The sequence below is a fragment of the Lutjanus erythropterus genome, chromosome 11 (assembly GCF_056507025.1).
Source record: "Lutjanus erythropterus isolate fLutEry1 chromosome 11, fLutEry1.hap2, whole genome shotgun sequence".
In the NCBI taxonomy this organism is placed as follows: Eukaryota; Metazoa; Chordata; class Actinopteri; order Lutjaniformes; family Lutjanidae; genus Lutjanus; species Lutjanus erythropterus.
The window spans coordinates 30,563,798-30,576,109 of record NC_139327.1 but is presented as its reverse complement, the minus strand read 5'-3'; the positions used below and the strand labels follow the sequence as shown (position 1 = coordinate 30,576,109).

The window sequence follows — 12,312 nt, the reverse complement described above, 5'->3', positions numbered from 1 at the left end:
AGCACTTGCTCAGAGACAACACACACACACGCACGCACACACGCACACACGCACACACACACACACAGTGTTAATGAGGCAGAATCAACTCTGAGTGCTGATAAACGCTCACACATAATCCAAATGCTTTCACTGCACTCTAAACCACACTGGCTTGTTTTGCTTCTGTGGTAAACCTGATGTGGTGATGATGTATATACAACAGAATATATTTGTATTGTACTCTAAACCGCAGTAGGTTTTCCACCGCAGTACTAAAACTGTGCATGTGGCCATGCTGATGTGCTAAAATATATACATATGTGTTATAACAACAGGATGCATTTGTATACTGCTGAAAACCACAAAGCTGTTTTTCTCAAAGTTTGTGGTATTATTTACAAAATGCATAAAATTTCTGCTTGGGTGTAAATGTTTCCTCCCAGGTGATCAAAAAAACAGATTAAAAAGCAGACTGGCAACAAAGGGATGAAACACCTTGGACATGCAAGGAAGAAAGTTTTAAGAAAAGTGCTGGAGAGAAAACAACTTTGTGATTCTTCTGGACAGCACAGCAAACATCTTGGAGAGTGTAGATATCCAGCTGCAGGCCCTGAAGAGCTGACCGCCTTATTTTCTTATTCACAAGAATACAAAAGCACTTTGAGAACTGTAATGTATTACCTTCTTCTCTCCACAGAATGTTTGCAACTGCAGAGTCAGCCGCCGAGCAATGGAAAGGACAAAGGGGGGGAAAAAAGAGAGGGAAACCATTAAATCACCTTAAGAAAAAAGAGAAAGATCTTCCAAGAAATAGAAGAGGTGATTTCTCTCATGACATACCAAAACAAAACATATTTGACAGCTACAAAATGTTCCTCACTGGTGTTGACAGAACCATATTTCCTCCTAAATCAAGACATCACTCCTGTCTTACGAGAGGACAAGTCATTGATTATTCTGTGTAATTTCAACTGGCCTGATAAGCTCTTTCTAGGTGCAGCTGGATAACTCATCAAAATGATGCAATCTAATGAAAGACCAAGTATCAAAGACACATAAAATATGTAATTTGATTGTCTAAAACTGTATTTTAATGAGACTGCTGCATAAAATTGAATAAAGCCTCTTGCACTACCCACAGTCAGAATAGAGCAGCTCCTTAACGGATCTTTTTGCAGTATGAAATAAATGCAACTTCTCAATTGCCCTGTCAAATTGTGTTTTTTTTTTCCCCACACCACAAACGTAAATGTGAAAATTCAAATTCCTAGAACAAGTGGTCTTATCTGGTTTTCAGATGTTCTTCAGTGATTGCACTTGTGTCTAACCTTTTGCTGTGTTTCCTCGTACATACAGAGATATCTGAATTTGAATTTTATTCAGACTTTTTTTTGTGAGTCAGATCCGAGTGCCCTCATCTATCTGCTTCTTGCTCTGTAGAGTTGTATGCTGTATCTCTTATGCTGGGATCAGACTACACAAATGTTTTTGTCATCAGAGATGGCCTCTGTGTCAGATAAGGCGATCATTAATTCTTGCTGGCAGACTAGTGACCACACATAGTTTGTGGTTTTTCATGCATAAGCCAACTTCACTGCTCCAACCTGACAGCAGCAACAATTCATGTTTATATATTTAATTAAACATGGTTTTCTGAAATAAAGTGAACCAGGATTCATTGGGTCGGCTCTCTCTGTGATTATTTTGGTACTCTATAATGCTCCTGACTTGAGGATGATGGCCAAACGGTTACAGATTGACCAAAATTAAATAAAACTTTATTTTCTTGTTCAGTATTTACAGACTTACTGTCTCATAAAGAATTGCAATGATGTGGAAACCTGTGTGTAACTTGACCAGCAGGTTTAATGCTGTTCCAGAGGAGCACAGAATTTGTTTGTTGTGTGAGTTGTCTGTAACCAGATCACATACATTTATTCTACTCTGTCATCTCTTTATTTGATAACTAATGAAATAAGTAATGTACGTTTTTTTCATATCCTCTGGAACACCCTTGGGGACGCCTGCCTCTCACTTTGAAAACCTCTGTTGGTCTATAATATAAACAACTGTCTGGAGCTGTGGACTTTTTCTTAGTTTTCAGCCATCTGAAGGCGTAAATCGATTTTTATGCTCATTAGCTCTGGTGTTCATAGCAACTGTAATGCAGAAGATACATAGGGCACTTGTAAAGGCTTGTCAACACAGGAGGCGTTACAGCTGCCACTTAAATACTAAAACTAAAATTATGTTTAACTGGCAGCCATGCCATTAAGATTTACACCAGCATACAAAATCATTTAAACTCTCTTTCTAACAAAGTTAAGTTTTACTTCTCTTTTTTACCGTTAAATATTTTACTTTCCACAGTTAAAGATGAAATTTGCCATGTATGACTCACGGGTCTTCTTAGCCGAGTCTTCAACAAACAGTGAAGAGATGTCCTCGTCCACTCCCACCTCGTTCTTGGCGATGCAGGTATAAGCGCCGGTGTCCTCGTACCGGACGCTGCCAATAAAGAGCTCACTACCGTTTGCTACAAGAAGAGAGGAAACAAAAAGTAAAAGAACAAGTTGTACTTTAACAGCTTGTCGCTGCTGCATTATTTGAAATCTATATATAGCATGCATTACATTACACTAAATCAGAGTAAATAAAACATTGTTGAACCCCAACCCTTACTGTGTGTGGGTGTAATCTGACAGAAACCATGGAAATTAGGCTGCAGTGTGTTCATATATCCATATGGATGCTGTGACCTGATATCCAGAACAACATGTTCAGAACAAAACCAAGCAGAATGAACAGAGGACAAACAAATAACGATGGGGCAAAAAAAAACATCTGATTTGTTTTAGGTTGTAACAAAATTAATTTGGTGCAAACATTGATCACTCTAATGTCTTTAAGCACCCAAACCTCCTTCACAATAAAGTAAAACCAGAAAAGTAGTCACTGTTTTTGCTATATCACTCTATATCCAAAATACCCAATTACAGATTTGATATAATTTTGATATTGTACTGAAATCATCAGTTTTATGACTGAAATAATTTATAGGTGTATGAAATTCAACTTGGTTGCTAAGAGCTGCATGTTGGGCAATCTGAGTAATGAGCACAATTAGATAATTATCAGGTAAAATAAAATAAATATTGTCATATAAAAATTGTCAGTCACAGAGAAAGTTTATTGTTAGTGATATAGTTATTTTTAGTGCATATAAAAAAATAAGAAAACATTTCTAGCCCCATTGTCATGCCCCCTTATATGCCCTTATTACTTGAGATGTTCTTCTACTACTAGGCTTACTATGTTATTACTTTTGTGTTACTGTGCTGGCCATAACACAACTGTAAAAACTAATATTATAATCAAGCTTCAAGTTGCATAACAGTTAAGATATAGTTGTCCTAAGGGTGGTTCATATAGCTTAAATCATCAATGTAAAGGTAATTTTATCTCACTGTAACATATTTATGTATTTATCTCAGCACAGTAATTGTTATATAACTTCAATTAAGAAATGTTTTAATATAGGAATGTACAATACTGCTGATGCTGATACACACATTTTTTCCAGCTGGTTGAAGAGAACATCAAGTCTCTCCTGTAGTAAATTAACATTTTATTATGTCTAGCCTTATCATGACGGCCCACAGGCAGAGACAGACAGTATAAAACAAGCTTTTAAAAATGGACACATTCACTGGGCAAAATGAGAAAAGGACTGCTTACTAAAATTGCCAACATGCAACATTTAGCAGCCAAACTTAATCTTTGCATATAATCATTAAAGTTCATTGGGAACAGCATTGCTGGGTCATATAGTGGTTTCCAGTATAATTCCAAAGGGACAAACTTTGAAATGTGATATCGTTGACTCAATTCAAACATCTGAAAATATGCTTTTTCTGTGTTATTTGTCGTTTGTTTTGGAACATGTTCTTTTAAGACTCAGTGCATTTAAATTATAAAACTAATAATAAAATAACCTTGACATATTTTCAAATTCGAGTATTTTAACATAGCTGCTGAATACTTTGCTGTTCAGTATGACACTGATACAACTCTGCCTTTGTCCCAACATAAAAATGAATACTTTACATTCTACTTCAATAGCCTGTCGGTCTTTCAGAACGTGAATGAGGACATTACTTTTCTCCACATGTTGTACAATGCTGCGCTGTTTGCATCAAGATGCGGCAGTGATGTTACAGACAGAGCTGACAGGTGTTGTTGTCCATGTTGAGACATACAGGTCATCATCTCAGACAGATTCTCTGATGTTTGCTGTAGCTACAAAAGTCTGTGATGTACAGCTGCACTCTGATGCTTCCTGTGCTATATGTGACACTACATTGAACACCGCAGTGAAAGATGTGTGTGTCACAGCGGTGCTCTTGCGGGTCATGGTGTATAGAAACATGAAAGAGAGCTTCAGTTTTTTATCTTTCTGTGTGTCTCTTGAATTATCTATAATATGTATGTATCACCCCCACTCCCCCTCTCTGTCTCTCCATCCTGTTTCTTCTTTTCTTCACATTTTCTACCTGTCAAAACTTTTAAGTATTTGTCTTCTTGCAGTACAAATATATACCAAACGGCAATAAAATGCACACTTGCAAAAACGAGCTGTTCTCATTTTTACGCTGAAAATTATCTCTACCTCCTAATTCATGTCTACTGGGTTGTAAAATAACAAGACATTACAGAAGTTGACGCAAAGCGTTTCACATTAGTGAAATGTCTTTTGGATTCTGATAATTCTCTTTTATATCAGGGGAAAAGAGTGTGATGCTTTGAAGTGAAAACTGCCTTGAAGCAGGCCTTCACAGAATAAGACACCACTCTAATTACTTCTAATTCATAATTATGTTCTGATCAATTCTTATTGAAAACCACTGAATCAACCACTCATTAAATTATCCTTTATATCCGTTCTTCGCGGGCTCGTAGCAGTTTGTGATGACAGGGATTTTGAGTTTGAGTGGTTTTGTCTGAATTTATGACTTCAAGTCCTCTAACGGGTGTAGTAGTGCAAGAGGAAAGTGGGGCATGTGCCTGGGGGGCAGGAGTCAATGGCGGCCTCTGACTTAAAAGCAGCTATGATCAATATTCTTATTTTAAAGGGTGAGTCCATTGATTTTCTTTTTTCTTTTAAAGGATTTTATATCATTTTGTACTTTCCCATGGTGATCCTTATGTTTTCAAATCCAAAAATTGTAATTTTGTTGAAATACCTATGCTTTAGTGTAAAATGCCATTTTTCAAAATCCTAAAAAAGTTTTCTCACATGGCACTGGTTTCTGCATGATGATGTTGCTGTATATGTAAACAGCCTAAGTGTGGAGAGGGCCTATGACCTACGTCACTGCTTTTTAGCAACAGCTGAGTGGGAGTTTCCATTTGAAAAACCCTGAGAAGAATGCAGATGGAGTTGTCCCGTTTTTAAAAAAGTTTTTTTGGGGCTTTTTATGCCTTTAATTGACAGGATAGCCAAAGATTTGACAGGAAATGGGGAGAGAGAGTTGGGGAATGACATGAAGCAAAGGGCCGTAGGCGGGATTCAAACCATCGGCCGCTGCAGAGGACTCACAGTCCATACATGGGGTGCACGGTCTATCAAGTGAGCTACTCAGGCGCCTCGTTTTTACAACAGCTCACATGACTGCTTTAATAGTATTGTCACTTTGTTGGCCGAAGTAGGCAGGCAAAGCTCTAAAAACACACCCTACAGACAAATTTAGCATTTAAATGGTGAACTTAGTGGAGCATTTAGCAGCTAAATAGCCAGATATTTCCCTGAGGAGTTACTGATTATTGAACTTTGGGTAGTCAGAGTACAACTCCAGATCAATACAAATGTCCCTTCTGGATTTGTATAAATAGGCAACTGTGAGTTAACATGTTTGTCATTTCAACTTAAAGGTGATAATAGGTTGGTGTTGTGTTTACAGCTTGCTTACACTGCCCCCATGTGAAAAGGATGTCTGTTATTGCAGGGATAAATGTACAATGTGTAAGATTGACAGAGAGTTAATGGCAGAATATTTCAGTAATGGAATATAATATTCATAATTATGTTTTGATTATTGTATGATCACCTGAAGATGAGAAATGCTGTGTTTTCATTAGCTTGGAATGAGCTATTTACATCTACAGACTGAGTGAGACTTCTTCCATGGAGGCTGCCATGTTGCACCACCATGTTTCCACAGGAGCCCAGAACGGACAAACTAAATACTGGCGCGTTGTGTGTTTTTTGTGGCCACTGCAGGCTCTCCTACATGCTTGGAAGGGGAGGGTGAGATGTTTGCAATCTGTTACCACTAAATGCCACTAAATCCTACACACTGGTACTTTAAGGAATTGTTAGAAGTCAACAGAAGGTTTACAAAGTTAGATTCCTCTCTGAGTCAAAACAAAGTGAGGCTGATTCAAGTGTCAACTACCACTTCAACAATACAGAACATCCTCTGAGTGGGTTGAAACAGTGTAAAGCTTTGATACAAACAGCCTCTACATTATTTGATGTCTCCCATCACAACTTAATCAACAAGTTTGCAGCATTATATATGGTGTGTGTTCTGACCATGTACTATTTCTTTCCTGGGAGAGACTACGTATGGTCATGATAATCCTTCCACTGCTGCTCCGTGACGTATGATTTCCTCTGTGGCCTTATAATTACTGCTAAGCAAGTCAAAGGCACTTAGCTCACAGTTTTCATTCATTAGCCACAAATGCAGCTTGCAGCCATCCATTACCCTTGATTAACGAGGGGTGTGATTATTGTGACAATGAGCTCATCTATTTGAAACTGATCCGTTTTCTTCCCACAATGCATCTGGGTCAGAAAAATGATCTAAAATGTCAATGTGTAGCTTTGTTAGGGGGGTTTGATCTGTAACAAACTAAACAACAAGGACCATCAGGTGAAGATCCACAACAGGCTCGAGTGGTTTCAGCACCGCGGACAGCTCCAGAACACGCTTTCATTCACTCAGTCTCTCTGTTTATTGTTCAACTGTGGCTTACAATCAATACTCTTCACTATCAACTGTCAGCGTGTGGTTCAGATTCTACAGAAGACAAAAATGAGGATAGAAACAACACTTACAATGTCTTTATTACACTCCTGACATTATCTGTGATATGTGGAAATGAAACAGCAAATCACACCTCCTCTGCGTGTCCTTTGATCTCATTTTCGAAGCATGGCTGGGTAAAAATGGTAATCTACACTACTTAATCTACTTTTCCACTCTATTCTCTTCACTTCTCTAAATGTTTTTAATAAAAAAAAGCACAAATTATCTCTGTAAGGACGACTCCTGCCCCTTGCCACTGCCCACATTAGTTGGCAAACCTGAAACCGTAGCCACTGCAGTGTTTATGTGTCGGTGAACCTTGCAGAACCTCCCATGTTTGAGTGTCTGAGGGTTGATAACAGGCTATTACCACAGGTAATGACCCACACACAGCCAATAAACTCTCCCTTAATGAGAACTGGGCCATAAAAAGAAAAGTCAGTCTCCATTTTGCTCTCCTTCTTCTCTCTGATATTGAGAGTGTGTCTTTAAAAGCACCCGTCTAGCCTGGACAAGTAGGTGCCATCTCCTGACGCACAGTATATTTCATTTTATCTTCTGTCTCTTAATCTCCGTTTGATTCACTTCCGAAGAATAAGTGTGTTTATTTTGTCAGAGGAGCAAAATGAGGAGAGTTGAAGAGGGTGACCGCAATCTTGGTTTCATCACCTCGGCATGGAAAGTAAATAAATGGAAATCAGAACAAAATAGTCCTGTTGACAAGAGTTTTCAATAAAAGGAAGTAAGCCTGAGAAAACACTAACGCGATTTTTAAGCTTTGTTTTCATTGTCTACATGCATTGTCTTGGTGTAAAAAGATTTCTGCAGTGTTGGCATACTGCAGTGTTTTGGTATGTAACACTGCACCAAAGAGATGTGATGAATAGCATCCACAAACCCGATTCCAAAAAAAGCTGGGATGTTGTATAAAACTTATGCAATGATTTGGGAATACTTTTCGACCTATATTCAACTGAATACAGTACAAAGACATTTAATGTTCAAACTGATAAACGTTATACTCTCATTCCAAAAACCAACAATGTTTGCCTGTGACCTGTGACCCCTGAGGCATCACTTAAAAATCCCAAATAACTGTATAAAGGATACCACATAAGCTTAGGACTGTGTTGGAAAGCCAATCAGGAAACACAGTTTAATGTGCCATTTACAAATGCAAGTTAAAACTCTAACATTCAAAGCGAAATATATCAACAACATCCAGAAATATTTCAGTCTTCTCTGGGGCCCAAGGTCACCTGAGATGGACTGACGCAAAGCGGAAAAAGTGTGCTGTTCAGAAATCATGGACGTCATGTTCTCCAGACTAAAGAGGAAAAGGACCATCCAGATTGTTACCAGTGCTAACTTCAAAAGCATCTGTGATGGTATGGTGGTGTGTTAGTGACATGGTATTGTGGCCGACTGTCACATCTGTGAAGGCCCCATTAATGCTGAAAGGTACTGGTTTTGGGGCATCATATTTTTTCAGAGACGTCCCTGCTTGTTTCAGCAAGACAATGCCAAAACACATTCTTCATGTGTTATATGTGTATTGCAGGCATCAAAGAATAAGTGTATATTTACAAAAAACAATAACATGAAGCATTAACTATCTTATTTTTGTACTGTATTCAATAGAATATAGGTTGAAAGGGTTTTGCAAATCATTGCTTTCTGCTTTTATTTACGTTTTGTACAATGTCCCTTACACAACTTTTTTGGAATTGAGGTAGTACTAAAACGTATTATATGCTGACAGCAGTTAAACACTGCTCACCTATGAGAGAGAGCTGTTTGGAGGATCTGGGCTGCAGGTCCATGCCGTTCTTCAGCCAGAGGAGTTTGGGATTTGGGATGCCGTCAGCGTGGCAGTGAAGGCTGGCAGATACTCCAGGCTCCTGGGCTTGCGTCTCTGGATAGACCAAGATCACTGGAGGGACTGGACGCACAAACACAAACAAAACCGAACACACAAACAGGGAGAGCAGAGAGGGACGAGTGAAAACATAATTACACACTGTTTCATGGTAGACCGTAACTCCTGGGGGAATATAGCACAAACACCCACACACGCAGTGGGCAGAGAGGAATTTGTCTCACCCCAGCACGGAATATATTCACACATAACAAGAATCCAAGAGCTCTGGGGCTGCTTTATTACAGCTCGAGTCCTACATGAAATAGATGTTGGACGTATCTACCACTTACAACCTCCTCCGGGGAGAAGACCACAATGTGGAGGAATCGAGGGGGAAAATGAAATATGAAGTAACAGTTTACATGAACAGGTAAGATTTGGTTTTCTGGTTGTGATGCAGGGCACTGTCTCAACCTCACTGTCAAGTGCTCACCTCTCCAACTTACAACCTTAACCCTAATGCAATATTAATATTGCATCTGTTGCTTGTTACCTCCTTTTTTTCCTTTTATTGTTTCTTTCCTGAAGCTCTCTTGTGCTATTATTTATGGCAAAAGTACAACATTCCTTACTAAAGTAGAAGTACAGATACTTGTGTAAATAAAAGACTGGTAAAAGTAGAAGTACTATCTCAACTTCTTTACTCAAGCAAAAGTGAAAAAGCACAGGCTCTGAGATGTGCTCGAAGTAAGAAGTCACCCTTTGAAGGACATTTCTACTGTGTGTTTCTGTGCAAAGCTCACTGAACCTCCTCATGTAATATTAATAAAATTTGAAGACTATTAAAACATTCTAACTGGAAATGAAATTAAAAAACAACATACTGAAAATAATGAATATTGGTGGTCCTGCAGTGCCAAAACGCCTCTCGCAGGCAGCTGACACCTTTTCTCTACGGCCGAGTCTGCCTCTGTCTTTTTTGTCTTGTCATATCTTTTACGTTGGTTTTCATCTTGTTACATCTGTCGTGCATGATATGGACTCATGAATGTACCGTACACTGTTTTTTCTATGTGTTACTGTCACTTCCATTCAGGCTGTTTGGAAGATGATGTGCAATGATAAAAAAAAAAAAGAAAAAGAAAAAGAAAAAAGAAAATTCCCCTTAAATGAATTAAAATTAAAGTAACAGAACTGTTTTCAAAAAGTAAGGAGTATAAAGTACAGATGCTTGTGTTAAAATCTAAAGAGTAAAATCAAGTATTTGTATTTAGTTACTTCCTGTTGTACCTTTTTAATTATTATAAGTAGTTGGCACTCCTTGTCACACTTGAGATGAGTGAGTTGTTAGAATTTTAGAATTTCTCAGATGGTTTCATGACTATTTGACACTCAAAGAGTTAATATTATACAACATTTCACACAAAAACAAAAATGGAAGAAAACTATGAAAACAAATTTGTGTATCAGACCTTTTTTTTCTTCTTTCCTGTCCCATTAATTGTCTCATGACCACCCACATTTATCTTGTGGATCTTTGAAGGGGTTTGACCCATAGGTTGAGAACCTCTGGACTAAACTACCTGACAGTATATTAAGTGGTTAAAACTAGCTCCACCTCCACAAGCTACAACAGTGAAATGCTACTTTTAAGTCAATGTAGGCTTGGGTGGTATAAAGGTATTTCGAAATACCAGGCTATTTTATCCCCATGGTAAGATTTTTAATACCATAAACCATATAAATACTTAATATTAAACTGATACAGAGATGCTGTATCGAGGTGATGTATTTTAGTGCACAGAAGTCAGTCTGAGCTGAGAAACGTGTCTGGGAGATAAACTTACAGGACTAAGTAGTAAGAAAGATGCTTCTGCCCGTTTGGGAGTATTTTGGATTTAGTGCAGATGATAAAGGTGAGCTTACAAACACTACAGACTACTAATTAGTCAGAATAATATAATATAATGTACTGAGTGCGTAACTTTACTGACTGTCAAAGAGGGCAAGTGGTAGACTGATACTGTCTATAGTGAGTGATGGTGAATACACACTGAGTGGAGGAAAAAGTTAGCAGTGAATCTGTCAGTCTGGCAGTACATGCACAGCTTAGAGTTGAGTTTAACAGTGAATAAAGGCTGCAGCTTCTCAAGACCGAAGCAGAGCTCCTGTGAGTGTGTTGTGTTTTAAACTGCGTGAATAGCGTCACTATGACAACCAGCCCTGCTTACTTTAAGAGAGTATAGCGTGCAATGGAGTACGGCTGAGTCGAGACATTTTACACAAGTTTTACACAAATACTACCATAATACAGCATAAAATTAAATATCAGGAAGGCATGAAAGAACAGATACTACCCAAGCCTAAATGAAAGCATCAGTGTAAACCAATTCATACTGTGACATATATAATAATGTATCAGTCACAGGGGATATTATACTGCACCACCGACACTATTTTTACTTTTGATAAGTACATTTAGCTGATAATACCTATGTATTTTCCGCTACTGATTTTTTTCCCACAGCATTGTTCCTGCTTTAAAGATCATATATAGCTACATCTACCTCTTGTACACCCAACTACTAATACTTCCTACACACACAAACACTACACCTACACAGGTACTTCACTCGTACCTAAGCCTCACCTTCAGCCTGTCTGCAAGTCACTTCAGTCTGTCTCTATCACTTGCTCTGTTTTTCCACCAAACAATACTTTGCTACAGTGACTCTTTCTTTCTTCCATTTTTTAATAAAATATACATGTGTGTACTTGACATTGCAGGAACATTCCTCAACAGCAGACAAACCATATTCTAGGGTACTAAAACACAGTAGAAAGAGTGCTACACTGCAAGTACGGGTACTTCACTGACACTGAAGCTGCAGCGCCGCCATTCTTCCGTCACAGTAGAAAAGGAAGAGTTGGTGTTTTTGCTTTAATAAAACACGATGCAAACCGTCCACTTAGTTTAATGTGGCGCTTGGCTCCTTTCCATTCCACCTTATCTCACCTCGTCCTATCTCGTCTGAAATACCTTGAATCCCCTACACAAACATTTGGTAATTGCAGTTGCCTGATAACTCTCCCTTCAGGACCCCAGTCTGTCTCCATGACTCCCCATCACCCCGTCTCCCCTCTTCAGTTCAAGGTCTAAAATGCAGCTGCATTTTTTAATTAGCATCTCAGAAAAACAAAATAATCACACCTATTGTCTCGTAATTGAAAAGGGACTTAATTAAAAACATTTTCCTCTTCCTTTCCCACCCTGACACAAAAGCGCAGAAATAAAGACACAGGCTATATCTTTGATTTGTGATGTTACAGGTAGGGGAGCTTTTAAAATTCTTCCTCCCTGGATTTTCTTTGGAG

At 38.4% G+C, this 12,312-nt stretch overlaps 1 protein-coding gene across 1 annotated transcript in view; it reads right to left on the bottom strand.

Moving 5' to 3' along the window:
* LOC146319325 (follistatin-related protein 4-like) overlaps nt 1–12,312 on the bottom strand; it is an 84,796-nt gene that overhangs the window by 21,495 nt on the left and 50,989 nt on the right. Inside the window, exons 5-7 of the mRNA XM_084729933.1 lie at nt 8,857–9,018; nt 2,384–2,518; nt 664–690 (exon numbers count right to left, since the gene is read on the bottom strand). Coding sequence (XP_084586059.1) covers nt 664–690; nt 2,384–2,518; nt 8,857–9,018 — 324 coding nt within the window. The remainder of the gene's footprint in view (nt 1–663; nt 691–2,383; nt 2,519–8,856; nt 9,019–12,312) is intronic.